General features: G+C 45.6%; 1 protein-coding gene and 1 non-coding gene across 2 annotated transcripts; both read right to left on the bottom strand.

The window, feature by feature from the left end:
* Positions 1–757: 757 nt before the first annotated feature.
* SOD1 (superoxide dismutase 1) lies at positions 758–10,918 on the bottom strand. The gene is made up of 5 exons (XM_054468490.2): positions 9,709–10,918; positions 5,636–5,732; positions 2,983–3,052; positions 2,123–2,240; positions 758–967 (listed from the first exon to the last, which is right to left on the bottom strand). The coding sequence occupies exons 1-5, from the start codon at positions 9,781–9,783 to the stop codon at positions 860–862; spliced, it is 468 nt and encodes a 155-aa protein (XP_054324465.1). The 5' UTR covers positions 9,784–10,918; the 3' UTR covers positions 758–859.
* LOC129022761 (small nucleolar RNA SNORA81) lies at positions 5,037–5,216 on the bottom strand. The gene has a single exon (XR_008496555.1). It is a non-coding gene; the product is annotated as a small nucleolar RNA SNORA81 (small nucleolar RNA).
* Positions 10,919–18,675: the final 7,757 nt, after the last annotated feature.

Here is an 18,675-nt window from a genome sequence, read left to right as displayed (position 1 = left end):
ACTCATTTCACTAATTCGGTGTGTAAATTATTAATCAACAGCCAGAACCCACAGTCAAACATTTCCTTGGTTCCATCTTCTAATGCTACAGATTTCTTTAAAGGGCTAATCTGTAAGTAGGTTGTGCCAGCGTCTACCCTTGAATGTAGAATTTGTGCCATTCTGGCAGGTAGATAATCTTACTAGCTAGCTGAGGCTGTAACTTGCCTTTTAAAGCTCACTCAAAAGTTATCAAATGGCTTACATCGTAATATCTTTTTAAAATAAGGAGGTACTTTATGAATCAAAATGCTAAAATGACTAAGCAGGAACATTTCCCTAAAGCTTTCAAAGGACAGCCTATTTGTCTAAGCAGAGTTGTGTTAGTTTTAGCTAAAAGACCTGCTGTTTTAAAGTGTGCATTTTGATGGTCTCAAAACACTTTCAAAATAAAATGCTATCACTGTATTACTAAATCTGTTCCAGTGAAGCTGTTTATATAAATAAGTATCAGAGCTAATTTAGTTTGAATTTGGATTCTTTTAATAGCCTCATAATAAGTGCCATACAGGGTTTTTATTCACAGGCTTGAATGACAATTGAAGAAATTCTGACAAGTTTAATACCCATCTGTGATTAAGTCTGGCAAAATACAGGTCACTGAAACAGACATTTTAATTGAGTTTTATAAAACTATACAAATCTTCCAAGTGATCATAAATCAGTTTCCCACTTACAGGTACTTTAAAGCAACTTTGAAAAAGTCACACAATTACACTTTTAAGATTACAGTGTTTAATGTTTATCAGGATACATTTCTACAGCTGCTAGCAGGATAACAGATGTGTTAAGGGGCCTCAGACTACATCCAAGGGAATGTTTATTGGGCGATCCCAATTACACCACAAGCCAAACGACTTCCAGCGTTTCCTGTCTTTGTACTTTCTTCATTTCCACCTTTGCCCAAGTCATCTGCTTTTTCATGGACCTGTAAAAAATTTTAAGAAGATAACTTTGGGCTGTCACGTAATCACTACCTCCTCCCAACAATACCCAAAAGATGTTTAAGAACCTCATAATATTAGAAAAATAACATTAATCCTAGTAGAGAGATATACTAATATTTAGTAGTTTAAAAGTAGAAACTACTACTCAAAGCTTTTTCTTGGTGTTGCAAAGACATTAGCTTTAAACATTAGGTAAGTGTTGCTATGTCTAAATGAAATACTAAAACCCAAATAACTATGTTGTAGACCACCACACGCTACCCTTAATCCTCCATGGTAAGTTACAGTAACCTTAGTTCAGCAGTCACTCTTACTTTGGCAATTTTTTTAATTGCTTTGGAAAAAAAGGAAAGTGAAAGTGAATAAAACTCAAAATTTCATGCCAAATGAATGACAGGCCTATAAGTAAGGTATAATCCTAAAAAATCTTAATACTTTGGCAACAGTATTTTGAATTTTGTTCAACAAACCTTTATAAATGATTTTTCTGCTTCACAACTATGGCTCAAGAAAACCATAAAAATAAAGGGTTAACTCAATGGAAGTGACTACTGAATGTTAATGCCCTCAAGGGGAGGTAAAAGAGAGCCTATCTATTTAGGCGTTTTGCATGAACCAGATGCAGTTCCCCAGGATAACTTGGGGCAACAGCTTCCCACAAGTTAAACAAGTCATGATAACCTGCAGTCCTGAATGAACGTGAATACTTAAGTCCATCCCAGGTTTTAAACTTAACAAAATGTTCTGTTTAACAAGTGAGAAACCCAATCCTGGCAAGAAAATCTGGCCATTTTAAAACTAAAGACTACTTCTGTTTTCCAAACTCAGATCTAATATGGTCAAATGTAACCTGCTTTTTACTGCATCTTAGCAGAACAGTGTTCTTAACTGACCTAAATAAAATAATTCATTTCCACCATAAGTGTCCAATAAAATTGCTTTTCCTAATTTGAACTGCAAGTACAGTTTATCTGGATCTTTAGAAACCGCGACTAACAATCATAAAGTGAAAAGACACATGACTGTATGTTAGAAGCAGTTGTATGCATATCCTTCTATGAAAACTTAACCACCAATGTGCGGCCAATAATGCAGTGGTCTCCTGAGAGTGAGAATATCCTTCTATGAAAACTTACCACCAACGTGCGGCCAATAATGCAGTGGTCTCCTGAGAGTGAGATCACAGAATCTTCAATAGACACACTGGCCACACCATCTTTGTCAGCAGTCACGTTGCCCAAGTCTCCAACATGCCTAATAATGAAAAAGCATCAGATGGATCAGGGCTGATTCCACTAAACATCAAGGTAGTTCATGAGCTAAATTAAAACTTGACTGAGTAGACACAAATTTGCAAACAAGTAGCTAAGCATTCTGAATACAGCTCTTCAAACAAGGCTTCACGTCTACATAGTAATGCTCTGGGAAGAAAGATGGGGGTGCACCTGATTTCAGAAGTACCAAAGGGTAAACTCTCAGTTACTGAGTTATGCCTGTGAATTACTGGCATAGCCAACAAAGCTATGTCCCAAGGCCTCTGGTATAAAAAATCTTGTCCTTAAATTTAATATTTTTCTGAAAGGCTTTCAAAAAACATACACATACAAATGGAGTCTCGACTAGTTTTCAATATCAATTTTTTTTTAATCTACAGAAGCTTCCTATGTTTCACAATGATGATTGATTTTGCTAGTGGTTGACAGTACTGTTATTCATGACATTTCCTGTATTAGTTCCCCTTTGGCACTTGTATTAGTTCTATATTCAATAAATGCTACAAAACCAAATCGTTTTAAGTGTCCCCATTTGTCAATTCCTTTAAGCCCAGGAAGTAAAAGCATTCCAGTGTTTGGGAGCAGGGGTTTAGATGAGTCAGCAAGTTCAAAAGCAAAGGTGGGGGAAACACGGAATTATCTTAGCACATATTTACAAGTAGTATACCACATGAACTCCAGAAAGCTATCGCCATTATTACAAGAGTTAAGCATCTTGTTACCTCTCTTCATCCTTTGGCCCACCGTGTTTTCTGGATAGAGGATTAAAGTGAGGACCTGCACTGGTACAGCCTATTTACAAGAAGAAAAAAAAAAAGCTAAATTATGAATTAAAGTTCCCCAATACATTCTAAAAAGAAACACTGCTAAAACTTCCCATGGAGAAAGTGCTGACCTGTATCACGACTTCTGGGATAAGCAACACCTTGGTACAGGCACAGCGAGAAGGGAACAGAAACAAGTCTATGGCCAGGCATGGTGGCTAACACCTGGAATCCCAGCACTTTGGGAAGCTGAGGTGGCTGGATCATCTGAGGTCAGGAGTTTGAGACCAGCCTGGCCAACATAGCAAAACCCTGTCTCTACTGCAAAAATACAAAAATTAGCTAGGCGTGGTGGTACGCACCTATAGTCCCAGCTACTTGGTAGGCTGAGGCAGGAGAACCGTTTGAACCTGGGAGGCAGAGGTTGCAGTGAGCTGAGATCGCACCACTGCACTCCAGCCTGGGCAACAGAGCAAGACTCTGTCTCAAAACAAACAAAAAAAAAAAACACCAAGTTCTAACTACTGTCTGACACTTGTAAAGGTAACACCCTTCTCTGGGCTTTGGCGTCTTCACTGTAAAAATAAGGGACCAGACTGATCTTCAACAGTTTTTCTATTATTAAAATCCCATGGTTATGATCCAAATTCTTAAGAACGTAGTATACTTTACAAAAAACTCATCTCCCCAGCAACATATGCCACGCAGTTCTATCTGTGCCCTTTACTTGGTGCAGGCAGAATATTCAACAGCATCTTATGTGCAAGGGCCAAGGCTGCTGCCTTATACAACTCGAGGGGGCGGCATTCCAACTGTATCCTGTGTAGAAGGTGCTCCTGTGCACCAGGGGATGACATTCACAGAGCACAACCTCGACAGCACAGGAGGCCCTTTCATAACACGGCTGTCTTCAGCAGCGCTCTCACCCGCAGGAGTCCCACACAGGGAGAAAGGCAGGCAAGTTACAGGAAAGCAGCAGAGCAATCACCTCCCAAACCAGAGGCGGTAAAGCCAAAAAGCAACTCAGGGAATTTCAGCAATTACAGAAACGGATCAAATCTGATCATTACAAATCACTATTTGAAACTAAATTAGCAAGATGAATAAAGTTAATTTAAGAAGAAATCTATAAACAAAAAAATCAGATTATTACTCAAATATGGCAAAACATCACTAAGTGCAACTTAACTCATAAACTTTTGTTAACTTGCTTCCAATCCCAAATTAAGAAAATAAAACTTGGCAGTTTCTCTGAACCTACTCTGGTTCAGGGGTTGCCTGATTTTTTAAAAATACTTTAAAAAAAATTTTTTTAAGCATATTCCAAAGTACCAATAATTCTCTGCATTCCATCTTCAGTTTGTATCATACTTTGGTCCCACTAAGGAGCCTGTGTTTAGGGTGTAGAGCTACTCTTACATGGCATTATGCAAATAAATGCAGCCCCTTTGCTTGAGGCACCCACCCTCAACCCCCAGCTCAAACACCTGGGATCATTACAAAAGTTAAGAGCCCAAGTTTTTATTTCCTATTTGCCTTCTTTAAAAAACACCCTCTTCTGGCTGGGCGCGGTGGCTCACGCCTGTAATCCCAGCACTCTGGGAGGCCGAGACGGATGGATCACGAAGTCAGGAAAGAGACCACCTTGGCTAACACAGTGAAACCCCGTCTCTACTAAAAATACAAAAAATTAGCCAGGCACGGTGGCGGGCACCTGTAGTCCCAGCTACTCAGGGGGCTGAGGCAGGAGAATGGCGTGAACCCGGGAGGTGGAGCTTACAGTGAGCCGAGATCGCGCCACTGCACTCCAGCCTGGGCCACAGAGTAAGACTCCATCTCAAAAAAAAAAACAAACAAAAAAAACACCCTCTTCTACAATGATGCTGTAAGACAAAACATCAACTCTCCCTTTCTTTTCCACACCTAGGTATCAAAGACCAGTTTTGTGGCTAATCTTAAGGTTGATCTTCAAAGTTATTTTAACTTGACTTCTCTTTTTTTGGTTTCTAAAGATACACTACACCAAATCTTAAGACAAAGGGCACTGGACGTTCAGAAGCAGGTCCACCCCAGTCTTCACAATCTAGTGCAGTTACTTTTCTTCTTGTGTGTACTCTGCTGGCATTATTACAAAAATCAAGATATGGTCCCAGTTTCTGCAATTTTAGCACAGTGCATATATACAATAAAGCTGACCTCTTTTTTCAAAGAAAAGTTGAGGGTTTTCCCAGGCACAGTGGCTCACACCTGTAATCCCAGCACTTTGGGAGGTCGAGGAGGATAGACGACTTGAGCCCAGCAGTTCAAGACCAGCCTGGGCAACATAATGAAACCCAACCTCTAGAAAAAAATACAAAAATTAGCCAGGCATGGTGGTGTGTGCCTGTAGTCCCAGCTACAGGCCAAGGCATGAGGATCACTGGAGCCTGGGAGGTCAAGGCTAAGGTGAGCTGTGATCGCACAGCGCCACTGCACTCCAGCCTGAGCGACAGAGCAAGACCCTTTCTCAAAAACAAAAACAAGTTGAGGGGTTTTAACGTTTAGGGGCTACTCTACTGTTTATCTAACTACGTTGAACAAGTATGGGTCACCAGCACAGCACAACACCCACCTACTGTATTATCTCCAAACTCATGAACATGGAATCCATGCAGGCCTTCAGTCAGTCCTTCAATGCTTCCCCACACCTTCACTGGTCCATTACGTTCCTTTAATTAAAGAAAAGTGCAAAGTTGGAGAGAGTTTCTGAACAAAGAAAACAGCTGATTTACCTTTACCCCTCACAGTAAAGTAAAAAGCAGCCAGACTTGGGAGTGGAAAAATCTGTGTCCAAATCCCAGGCCGACCACTTTCTAGCCAGTGAACCTCCAGCAAGCTGCTTTACTGCTCTAGGCCTGTGTCCTCAAAAGGGAGACGGTAATCTTGTTCCCACACTCAATGCACAAGCGCCCTGTGGCCAGGCTTCGTGATTAAATAACATAAAAAGCACGTAATAGAGTGGCAAGCAAAGTGAGTACCTACACATCAGAGTTAGATACTTCATAGGCTTTGACTATTACAGTAAATAGGTAATATAAGTACCTATTTATGTAGTAAATACTTTTGAATAGGTCATATTTGTACATGTCGAATACACATGTACATGTAAACCTTTTTTGCTTATTTTGAGACGGAGTCTCGCTCTGTCGCCCAGGCTGGAGTGCAGTGGCATGATCTCAGCTCACTGCAAGCTCCGCCTCCCGGGTTCACGCCATTCTCCTGCCTCAGCCTTTTTAACCCAAAAGGTGTATGTCTCACCACACACTCTGGAGCCCCCTGCTTTTTCTCCACATAGACCCTCTTCCATATGGCATACTCACTTCACTTTAAAAAAAAAAAGAAAAAGGCACCCTGGAAATGTCCAACAGGCCACCCTGGGACCCCTGCTCTCCACTCCCAACTCAGTGAGTGTTTTTAAGTGTCCATCATAGGTGGTTTTTTTTTTTTTTTTGAGACGGAGTCTCGCTCCGTGACCCAGGCTGGAGTGCAGTGACATGATCTCAGCTCACTGCAAGCTCCGCCTCCCAGGTTCATGCCATTCTCCTGCCTCAGCCTCCTGAGTAGCTGGGACTACAGGCGCCCACCACCACACCCGGCTAATTTTTTTGCATTTTTAGTAGAGACGGGGTTTCACCATGTTAGCCAGGATGGTCTCGATCTGCTGACCTCGTGATCCACCCGTCTCGGCCTCCCAAAGTGCTGGGATTACAACAGGCGTGAGCCACCACGCCCGGCTATCATTGGTATTTTTAATTAGCAGTCAGAAAATATTCTATTCCACTGCCCCCAGGAGACGACTGATTCTAGTCTAACCAGAGGTACTACTGCTTTCTGAAATCTTTTCAAGCACTGAAACCTAGGTAACCTTTCCACTCTACCAAAATGAAAGTAAGCAGTATCGCCATTCAGGTAATGGTGACAGGTAATAGTGCTCCGTGGCTACATACAGAAATCAAGGAAGTTATAACGAGATCTCAGGACTAAAATAAACACAACATCCACACCACACCGTCATACAACATGTTAGTGTCTCTTGTTTTCAGTTTGGTTTGTTTTCAAATACGGCCAACAGTTAATAAGGGGCATTAACTCTTAGGATGTGACTTTCCACTGGAAAAATACCATTGCTCAAATGAAGTATTCTGGCAATTGCTGCCTTTTTAAATTATTTTCTTTTTGACAAGAGATACTGCGACTCTTCTACAACCTTTAATTTTGGAAAAACTCAAACGTGAAAGTTGTCCCTCAAACACTCTGTTATCAAGAGCACAGGGCCAAAAACAGCAGGTTCTTTGAAACCTCCATTTAACCGGTAATACATTCGGGACATGTAAGTAGCTGTGCTTGGGTACAACCCTACAGGGACCAGGCTATGAACTTAAGTGAATAACACAGGCCTGGGAAGCGAAAAAATATATGAACTGCTACAGCAGTACTGTCCTGGGCTAATGAAGACTCAGTATGAAGAGATCTCCAAAAATTCTTCAAGAGAAGCTAGGAAAACCGGATTAATACGTGAAAAATTCTGATTTGTAAAAACTAGCAAGGAGTCCAACATTTTAAACACGCAATAGGCCAAGCCAAGTAGTTTATAGCCAATGTATTATCTCTGCATATCTGGAAAGCTGGAATGCTCCACTATCCAAGGCTCATTCTCAGGTACAACGGGCACCAAACAAAACGAAGTCAGGCGCTTAAAAGAAGGAACTATGCAAGCTGCTCAGGGAAGGTGGAAAATGACAGAAACCTGGGTTCATGCATACATTCTCAATGGCCAGGGAGAAGGGATTCCTCAGAGGCGTCTTAAGACTAGCTACTGGTGGCCGGGCGCGGTGGCTCATGCCTGTAATCCCAGCACTTTGGGAGGCCGAGGCGGGTGGATCACGACGTCAAGAGATCGAGACCATCCTGGCCAACATGGTGAAACGCCGTCTCTACTAAAATATAAAAAATTAGCCAGGCGTGGCGGCGCGCGCCTGTAGTCCCAGCTACCCGGGAGGCTGAGGGAGGAGAATTGCTTGAACCTGGCAGGCGGAGGTTGCAGTGAGCCGAGATCGCGCCACTGCACTCCAGCCTGGGCGACAGAGCGAGACCTGGTCTCAAAAACAAAACACTAGTACTGGTGAATTATGTGGGGAGAAGGAAAGAGGGACAAAAAGAAGTCTGACAAATGAAACAGCAAAATGGAGTCAAATGCCAAAGAACCTTTTCCAGAAAATCTGGAAACCTATTAAAGAAAAAGGCTAAACTCATTATCTCCCTCACATACATTTCAGACATTTACACAGACTAACTGTTCCTGTCCTCTCACGTTTCTGTAAACCCCTTTAAAGACTGAATCTCATTCATATAGTAAATATTCCCTCATGATTTTTAAGCCGAGTGCAAGAGACAATTTTCCACCAGTTGGTAACTTCACTAAGGTTCTGGGGACAGTGTTATCACAAGCACCTTCCTTGCAACACGTTTTGTAATTTTACTGATAACAGTTCTGAAAATATTTCTGTATATTTTACAAGAGTCGTTCAGAAGTTTGTCTCTGACCATCTTAGCAACCTGCCTACTGGCAGAGCAATTTTAAAGCCACTTTACGAAAATGTGGCTTAGGAAATGCTCCGACGACAGTTATTAAGTGCCAATTCGGTGTAATGGAAACTCCAGGTCTTCTAATTTCCAAATCCGAAACCCCACCCACTGTCCTCAAACAACAGTTCTCAATCGTAGGTGCACATCAAAATCACTTTTGGAAACTTAAAAAACAGCAATACACACCCTGCACTAGGACAGGTTTTGATGTAATTGGTCTGAGGTTGGGCTCTGGTGTATTTTTAGTAAGATCTTCAAATAAGCTAACTGTGCACCCAAAGTTAAGAACGACTGCCCTCAAAAATCCCCAAAAGGGTCAGTTAAACCTCTGGCTCTCGGAGCTGGAGGAAAAGCACCTCTGTTCAAGGCTACCTTCTCTGCCCTTGCAGCCCAACCATGACCTAGAACAGAGGCCAGCAAACTTCCCTGCAAAGTGTCACACAAACGGTCTCTGTTGCGTATTTTTGTTTTCCAAAGCTTTTTAAAAATACAAAAACCATTCCCAGCCTTAGAGCTGTACAAAAGCGAAGACTCCCTGACCTAGAGCGCTGAAGCCAGAAAGCGGAGAGGGATGCGAAGACACCAGGCGGGCCCGGGCCCAGGCGCAGTCGCCATCCCCGGGCTGGTCCTCGCACTGCGCCACTCAGTGTCCGCGGGACCCTCAGGAACAAGAACACGGCCAAGCAAGGGACGAGCACAGCCGCTCCAGACACCACGACAGACCCCGCGGCGGCGGCGGCCCACGGACCACTGAGGGCAGCACGCCCGCCCCCGCCCCTCCCCGGCCCGCGGCAATCCCTCCCCGCGCTCCCGCCACGCGCAGGCCCAGCCCCCCGGCGGCCTCGGTCCCACACCCCGCGCCCGGGCCCGCCCGGTGACTCAGCACTTGGGCACCGCACCGCCGGGGGCGAAGGCACCGACCGGGCGACACGGGCCGGGACCGGACGCTGGACCAGGGCGGCCCCGAGGCCTGGCAGGCGACCCGCTCTTAGCAAAGGTGCGCAGGGGGACCAGCGGGCTGGTGCGGCCTCGCAAACAAGCCTCCGTCCCGGCCCTTGCCTTCTGCTCGAAATTGATGATGCCCTTCACTGGGCTGTTGTCGCCCTTCAGCACGCACACGGCCTTCGTCGCCATGACTCGCTAGGCCACGCCGGGGTCCTGGTTCCGAGGACAGCGAGAGAAACCACAAACGGTGCAGGAGACTACGCCGCAAATCAGCACCAGGCCGCCGCGACTATTTTATAGGCCGGACCTCCGCGCCTCGCCCACTCTGGCCCCAAACCAATCGCCGCGCACGCGCTCAGCCCGCCCCCTGCGGCAGCCTCGGGTCGCGAGTGGCCGGGAATGGCTGGGGGCGGGACCAAGGGGCCGCGTGCGCCGGAGACTCCCCCCCGCCCCGCAGCCGGGAAAGGTCCAGAACCCCGAAATGTGGCGAAAACGGAACCTTCTTTTCACCGGGGCGTGGCCCGCCGGTTGCAGGACGCGAAATTGGCAAAATGATGTAAACAGGGTACGCCTTGAAAATCTGAAGTCACTTTGTCTAGAAATGTCATTAGTTATGACTGACTTTGGCCACAGCGTCTCATTTGTTACTCAGAAATTGGGACGCCCCAAGATGGATGCTTTTGTAGTTTTCATTTTTTTGTCTTGTTTTTTAGTTTTCTGAGGGTATAGAAAGTCGCTACACCTCAATCCCGGGCCTCACCTTTTCTTCCCCTGCAATTTTCTTAGTCCTTAGTGTAGAGTTTCTTATTTGGTTGGCAAAATTCGGTATTCTTTTTGTATTTTTCCTGTTTGGCAAGAGCACAACCCTACAGATAACCAAACGGCAACTAGTTGGCTTCTAGGCATCTCCTGCGTTTTTGTCTGGCCCCAAGGCCGCAACACTCAAGAAGGGTAGGATGATGAAATAATTTATGATGCTCCATACAACAGGAATGATAAATATGACTCACCTTTCAAGGGAAATATTTCAAAAACATATTGTGAAATGAGAAAATAGTGCAAACTACTTTTGTCCGGGGCGAGGGGGTTGTTTATTTGATTTTTGAGACAGGGTCTCGCTCTGTCACCCAGGCTGGAGTGCAGTGGCACGATCATAGCTCACTGCAGCCTTGACCTCCTGGGTTCAAGCCATCCTCCTGCCTCAGCCTCCTGGGACCACAGGCATGTGCCACCACACCTGGCTGATTTTTGTATTTTAGGTACAGATGGGGTTTTACCATGTTGCCCAGGCTGATTTCAAACTCCTGAGCTCAAGCCAGCCATCTACCCACCTCGGCCTCTCAAAGTGCTGGGATTATAGACATGAGCCACCACATCCAGCCTAGTATTTAATATTGAGCATGGCAAAATACTGAGACTTAATCGAAGTCCAGTGTGAAACAACAATAGAAGCTATTCCTGCCTTGTTTGGAGTACACTACTATCTATTTATTTACTTATTTATTATTTATGCTATTTAGACCCTCAGACTCTAATGCATCCTCTGTCAGAGAAACACAATTCACATTTTTTTATCATCCTCTAGGAAGTATACATATTTGCAGTTTTGCCTGTTGTATTTAGTAGTAGTCTCCAGATAATTCGTATATTCTAAACAGTTGCATAAACAGTGCAAATGCTGGCCAAACGGCCTTTGCCCAAGGCTGAAGTTTCTTTGGGTTCCAGGAAGTTCGGCAGATTTCAGTTCATTGTAAACTTGCCAAGGGAGCCGCCCACAGACCCGAGAGAGCTGCTTTGGGACAGTGAATTACTCTTCTTTTGAGACGGTCTAATGATGCCTGGGTGGTGCCTTCCTAGGGCAGTCCTCACACCTGAACAAGGGGGTCCCTGGCCCGGGGCCCCATGCTTTACTGGGCCCTGTTGTGTCCCTCTTCTGGCATCATCTCCCATGGAGAAAAGACTGTTGCAGCCAAGAAGATGCTCCCCGCAAGAATATCATCTCTCCTAGAACAGGGGTAAGGAATTTAACTCTGTGATATTTAAGAGTATTTGTGTCTTCCTAATGCAGGGCATCGAATGTGGGCACTATGGACATTTTGGGCCAGACAATTCTTTGCTGTGGAGGCTGTCCTGTACTCTGTAGGATGTTTAGTAGAATTTCTAGCCCCTACTCAATTTCTTTCTACAGGGTAGAAAGACAGAATTTCTACCCTGTCCCTCCCTGCCAGGCTGGAATAACCAAAAATAATTCCAGACGTTGCCAAATCACTCCCAGTTAAGAATCACTGTTTTTATTTATTTATTTATTTTGATATGGAGTCTCACTCTGTCACCCAGGCTGGAGTGCAGTGGTACGATCTCAGCTCACTGCAACCTCCGCTAGGTTCAAGTGATTCTCCTGCCTCAGCCTCCCGAATAGCTGGGACTACAGGCGTGCACACCATGCCTGGCTAAGTTTTTGTATTTTTAGTAGAGATGGGGTTTCACCATGTTGGCCAGGCTGGTCTCGAACTCCTGACCTCAAGTGATCTGCCCGCCTCGACCTCCCAAAGTGCTGGGATTACAGGTGTGAGCCACCACACCCGGCCAAGAACCACTGTTTAGAACACCACATGAGTACCAGGATCCTGGAATTTCCTGCCCAAAGAGCCCTGAGCCTGTGTATAGGATCCTGAACAGGCCACACAGGGACTGTCCCTCATTGAGTACACTGCTAGCCTTGAACGTAGGCCCTGCCCAGTGCCACAAGGAGCAGGGGTGGGGAAAGGAGGAAAGGCCAGGGGCGGGCAGGCAGCCAGCTCTCCACTGCTCCCCTTTTACACAGAACTGAAAGAAGTCCAAGGATTCTACATTTGAACCTGTCTTCCAGGTCTTTATGAAGGTACATTTGTTAAGACAGGATGATAGAGCCTGGAACGTGGGTTGAATCTGGCACATGTAATTAGCCGGGCATGGTGGTACACCCCTGTAGTCCAAGCTACTTGGGAGGCTGAGGTAGGAGGATCGCGTGGGCCCAGGAGGTTGAGGCTGCAGTGAGTTGTGATCGCACCATTGCACTCCAGCCGGGCAACAGAATGAAACCCTGTCTCAACAATAATCATCGTCATCATCGTGGAGTATCTAACTTAAATAAAATAAAATAGGGAAATCAGATGAGAGGGACCTTTGCACTTGAACCCCAGGGTTTAAAGAAGCAGAACAGGAAAACCCTGTCAGAAAGAAAAAAGAGAGTGAGAGAGAAAGTAAAGAGAGAAAAAGAAAGAGAAAGAAAAAAAGAGAGAAGAAAGAAAAGAAAGAGAAAGGAGGGAGGGAAGGAAGGGAGGAGGGAAGGAGGGAAGGAATTAGAGAAAGAGGAGAATGTGGCACATGTAGACAGTTCAGTTTTGTCAGGAATGGTGAGGAGGAATAGATGCCTCAAATCAGATGGCGGCACATGCAGATGACTAAACCACTTGTAATGTGTCATTTCAGCCTTCCTGAGAGTGAAAATTTATGTTTGGGGACCTCTGTGGTTAAAAGGTGGGCAAAAGGGTAGACCAGAAATTTTTTTTTTTTTTTTTTTTAGGTGGAGTGTCGCTCTGTCGCCCGGGCTGGAGTGCGGTGGTGCAATCTTGACTCGCTACAGCCTCACCCCGCTGGGCTTAGGCGATTCTCCAACCTCAGCCTCCCAAGTAGCTGGGACTGCAGTTTCAATAATTCTCTCTAGACCTCAGCTGCAAATCAAAGGCACTGGGCCTAGATGCAGTGTTTATCAACCCTGGCTGCACAACACAATCACCTGGGCAGTTGAAAACAAAAACAAACAAACAAAAAATACTATACTTAGGCCCAATTATATTAACATCTTAAAATTGTATATCTTTATACTGTAAATACACATTTCATTGCTGTAAGAATCATAAGAAACCCTCAATGGTTATCAGTGGAAGTAGGCTGCTTATCTGTGTACTTTTCATCACATGAGAAAAATAAACTTTATTTGGTTAAATAGCGTCACCAGATTTCTGTTACATGCGGTCAGAAGCAATTTGTAACTGACAGAGATGAGAAGCCACCAGAGAGGTATCCACAGGGAGTCAGAATGGTCTCTGGAATAGCTGAGTGGGTGACTGAGAGCAGATGGGGTGAGACTCAAGGCAGAGAGGCCATTTGGGAGACAGGCTAAGAGCCCACCTAAGGCCATCACTGGAAGAAAGCTGGGAGATCACGAAAATGCAACCACAAGTCCAGCCACCCATTAGAGTTGCATGGTGAGAGAGGGAAGGTAAGGGCAGCCCCCAGGTTTCTAGCCCCCTTGGTGCTGTTTACCAAGGAAAGCAGGTTCAAGGACAAAGGGCTTAATGCAGGACAGGGTGCATCTGAGGTGCCTGAGGAACCTGTAAGTGCCAGGCTGGAATCCTCCTCTTGGATATGGGTCTAAGCCTCAGGATCATTCCTAAGTCTGGACTCCATCTCAGAATTAACACACATCCTATTCAACGTTCTTGTTTTATTTTGTTCTGTTTTTTTGACACAAGGTCTCACTGTGTCACTCAGGCTGGAGTGTAGTGGCGTGATCTCGGCTCACTGCACCCTCGACTTCCTGGATTCAGGTGATCCCCTTACCTCAGCCTCCCCAGTAGCTGATGTGTCCAGAATTGGTGGGTTCTTGGTCTCACTGACTTCAAGTATGAAGCCACGGACCCTCACAGTGAGTGTTACAGTTCTTAAAGGTGGTGTGTCCGGAGTTTATTCCTTCTGATGTTCGGATGTCTTCGAAGTTTCTTCCTTCTGGTGGGTTCGTGGTCTCGCTGGCTTCGGGAGTGAAGCTGCAGACCTTCGCGATGAGTGTTACAGCTCATAAAGGCAGTGTGGACCCAAAGAGTGAGCAGCAGCAAGACTTATTGCAAAGAGAGAAAGAATGAATCTGCCACAGCTGGGTTGCCGCTGCTGGCTCGGGCAGCCTGCTTTTATTCTCTTATCTGGCCCCACCCACATCCTGCTGATTGGTAAAGCTGAGTGGTCTGTTTTGACAGGGCGCTGATTGGTGCGTTTACAATCCCTGAGCTAGACACAAAGGTTCTCCACCTCCCCACCAGAGTAGCTAGATACAGAGTGTCGATTGGTGCATTCACAAACCCTGAGCTAGACACAGGGTGCTGATTGGTGCATTTACAATCCCTTAGCTAGACATAAAGGTTCTGCATGTCCCCACCAGACTCAGGAGCCCAGCTGGCTTCACCCAGTGGATTCCCCTACCGGGCTGCAGGTGGAGCTGCCTGCCAGTCTGGCGCGGTGAGCCCGCACTCCTCAGCCCTTGGGTGGTGGATGGGACTGGGCGTTGTAGAGCAGGGGACGGCGCTGGGCGGGGAGGCTCCGGCTGCACAGGAGCCCACGGAGGCGGGGAGGCTCAGGCATGGCGGGCTGCAGGTCCTGAGTCCTGCCCCGCTAGGAGGCAGCTAAAGCCAGGCGAGAAATGAGCGCAGCGCCGGTCGGCCGGCACTGCTGGAGGACCCAGTACACCCTCCGCAGCTGCTGGCCCGGGTGCTAAGCCCCTCATTGCGTGGGGCCGGCAGGGCCGGCCTGCTGCTCCGAGTGCGGGGCCCGCCAGGACCACGCCCACCCGGAACTCCGGCTGGCCCGCAAGCGCCGCGCATAGCCGTGGTTCCCGCTGGTGCCTCTCCCTCCACACCTCCTTGCAAGCTGAGGGAGCCGGCTCCGGCCTTGGCCAGCCCAGAAAGGGGCTCCCACAGTGCAGCGGTGGGCTGAAGGGCTCCTCAAGTGCCGCCAAAGTGGGAGCCCAGGCAGAGGAGGCGCCGAGAGCGAGCGAGGGCTCTGAGGACTGCCAGCATGCTGTCACCTCTCACTGGGACTACAGGTGAGCACCAACACACTCAGCTAATTTTTATTATTTTTTGGTAGAGATGGGGTTTCCCTATGTTGCCCAAGCTCAGTTAGAACTCCTGGGCTCAAGCAATCCATCTGCCTCAGCCTCCCCAAGTGCTAGGATTATAGGCATGAGCCACGGCACCCAGCCTCAAAGTTGTTTTTTAAAAATGTAATTATCTATTCCCTTTAAGGCACATAATTTTCTTCATGATCCTCCACCGTACTAGGTGGGTAGGAGTTGGGTGAGACTTAAACTTGAAATGATAATGCCTCAAGTTTGTGTGGTTTAAACCCCAGGGATCCCCACCACCTGGGCCATGGACCAGTACTACATTGGCTATATTTGAAGACGAATTGTTTTGGGCCACACATAAAATACATTAACACTAATGATAGCTGGTGAGCTAAAAAAAAAAAAAAAAAAAAATCGCAAAGACAATCTCATGTTTTAAGAAAGTTTATGAATTTGTGTTGGGCTGCATTCAAAGCCTTCCAGGGCCACAGGCACCATAGGCTGTGGGTTGGACAAGCTTGGTTTATAGGCCTCATATGTGGTGGGGCTGCTGTTTTAAAAGTCTCATCAGTGCAGATTTTACTTATTGCATGAAGATTGATATTTAAGTTGAGATAAAGGATATAAGAGGATATATTTTGTTTGAGATCATTACACTTCTGAAGAGTTAATTGAGTTGCATGTTTTTCACGTATTATTTAGTCATACCTCTATCATCACAGGATAATTCTGCTTCACAGCTTCTTTCTGTTTATAAGGAAAGGGGCTGGGCATGGTGGTTCAACCCTATAATCCCAGCACTTTTGGAGGCGGAGGCGGGCAGATCACTTCAACCCAGGAGTTTGAGACCAGCCTGGACAACATGGTGAAACCCTGACTCTACAAAAAATACAAAACCCAGCTGGGCATGGTAGCACACACCTATAGTCTCAGCTACCCAGGAGACTGAGGTGGCAGAATTGCTTGAACTCAGGTGGCAGAGGTTGCAGTGAGCTGAGATCGTGCCTCTGCACTCCAGCCTGGGCAACAGAGTGAGACCCTGCCTTAAAAAAAAAAAAAAAAAAAAAAGGGCACTGGTTTATTGTTATTGTTCTTTTAAAAAAATTCCTGCTCCCCAACCTGGGAGGTTTGGTTTGGTTTCGTTTTGTTTTGTTTTGTTTTTTTTAACAGTGTTATTAAGATACAATTTACATACCATACAATTCACCCTTAGTAAGCATGCACGTTGATTTTTAAAGTAAATTTATGTAGTTGGCAGCTACCAGCACAATGCAGTTTTAAAACGTTTCCATCAGCCCAACTTATCTCATGCTAGTTTTTGCTTAATCCCTTCTCCCATCCCAAACTGCAGGCAACCACTGACCTGCGTTCTGTCAATAAATTTGCCCTTTCTGGACATTGCATGCAAATAGTATCATACAATACGTTGTTTTGCATCTGGCCTATTGTACTTAGCATGATGTTTTAGAGTTCAGTTCATGTTACAGCACTTATCTGTAATTTGTGCCTTTCTATATCTGAATACTATTCCGTTACATGGATAGACTGTATCTCAGATCATTTTTCCGCTCATAAGCTGAGGGACATTTGGATGTGTTATGGGTTGAATTGTGCCCCATCCCCAAATACATATGTTGAAGTTTTATTTTTTTGGACGGAGTCTCGCTCTGTTGCCCAGGCTGGAGTGCAGTGGCGCGATCTCGGCTCACTGCAAGCTCTGCCTCCTGGATTCATGCCATTCTCCTACCTCAGCCTCCCAAGTAGCTGGGACGCCCGCCACCATGCCCGGCTAATTTTTTGTATTTTTAATAGAGACGGGGTTTCACCGTGTTAGCCAGGATGGTCTCAATTTCCTGACCTTGTGATCCGCCCCCCTTCGCCTTCCAAAGTGCTGGGATTACAGGCATGAGCCACCATGCCCAGCCTTGAAGTTTTAACCCCCAATAACTTGGAAGGTGACCATATTTGGAAATGGGGTTTTGCAGATGTAATTAGTTAAGATAAGGTCATACTGGAGTAGGATGAACCCCTAAGTCCAGTATGACTGGTGTCCTTACAAAAGAGGAAATTTGGACATAAGCACACAGGGAGAACACCACCATGTGAATATAAAGGCAGAGATAGGTGTGGTGCTTCTACAAGCCAAAGAACACCAGATATTGTCAGCAAACCCCAAAAAGCTAGGGGAGAGGCATGGAGCAGATTCTTCACAGCCTCAGAAGGAACCAGCCTTGCTGACACCTTCATGTCTCCTAGCCTCTGGAACTATGAGACAATGACTGTTATATAAGCCACTCAGTTTGTGGTAGTTGTTTTTCTGGTTTGTTTTTCTGAGACAGAGTCTCCCTCTGTCACCCAGGCTGGAGTGCAATGGCACGATCTCGGCTCACTGCAACCTCCACCTCCCGAGTTCAAGCAATTCTCCTGCCTTAGCTTCCCAAGTAGCTGGGATTACAGGTACCTGCCACCACACCCGGCTCATTTTTTGTGTTTTCAGTAGAGACAGGGTTTTGCCATCATGGCCAGGCTGGTCTCAAACTCCTGACCTCAGGTGATCCACCCTCCTCGGCCTCCCAAAGTGCTGGGATTACAGGCATGAGCCACCGCATCTGGCCGTGTTCATGGTGGTTTGTTAAAGCAGCCTTAGACAGGCATACAGGAGTATTTCCAGTTCTTGAATATTATGAATAATGCTGCTGTAAACACTGGCATTCATGCCTGTGAACACATATGGTTTTATTTCTCTTTGGTTTTTTAGCTTTTGTTTAACTTTTTTTAAAAAACTGCCAATTAGCTTTTCCAAGTGTCTACATCATTTTACATTTCCATCAGCAATGTATGATGGTTCTATTTTCTCCCCATCCTCACCAACACTTCGTATTGTTTTTCTTTTTTGATTACAGCCATTCTAATAAATGTATAGTAGTATTTCATTGTAACCTTAATTTTCATTTTTCTAATGACTAATGATGTTGAGTACCTTATCATAATGCTTATTAGCAATTTGTATATCTTCTTTAATGAAATGTCCACTGAAGTCTTTTTTCATCTTTATGGCCTTATAACACTGTCTGGGACCCCCAGGGCAGTGTTGAATAGAAGTAGCAAGAACTGACATTTTGCATTGTCCCTGACATTTCAGGGAAATGTTCAGTCTTTTACTGTTAAGTGTGATGTTAACTGTGGGCGTTTCATAGATG

Source organism: Pongo pygmaeus, chromosome 22 (genome assembly GCF_028885625.2).
Source record: "Pongo pygmaeus isolate AG05252 chromosome 22, NHGRI_mPonPyg2-v2.0_pri, whole genome shotgun sequence".
Lineage (NCBI taxonomy): Eukaryota > Metazoa > Chordata > Mammalia > Primates > Hominidae > Pongo > Pongo pygmaeus.
This window is presented reverse-complemented; position numbering and strand designations above follow the sequence as displayed.

Excerpts from the sequence above, each read along its gene's own strand:
- SOD1 (XM_054468490.2), bottom strand. The coding sequence starts at position 9,783 with ATGGCGACGAAGGCCGTGTGCGTGCTGAAGGGCGACAACAGCCCAGTG. Across the intron at positions 5,733-9,708 it reads TCATCAATTTCGAGCAGAAG|GAACGTAATGGACCAGTGAA; the intron begins GCAAGGGCCGGG and ends CTTTAATTAAAG. Across the intron at positions 968-2,122 it reads TTATTGGCCGCACGTTGGTG|GTCCATGAAAAAGCAGATGA; the intron begins GTAAGTTTTCAT and ends AATTTTTTACAG.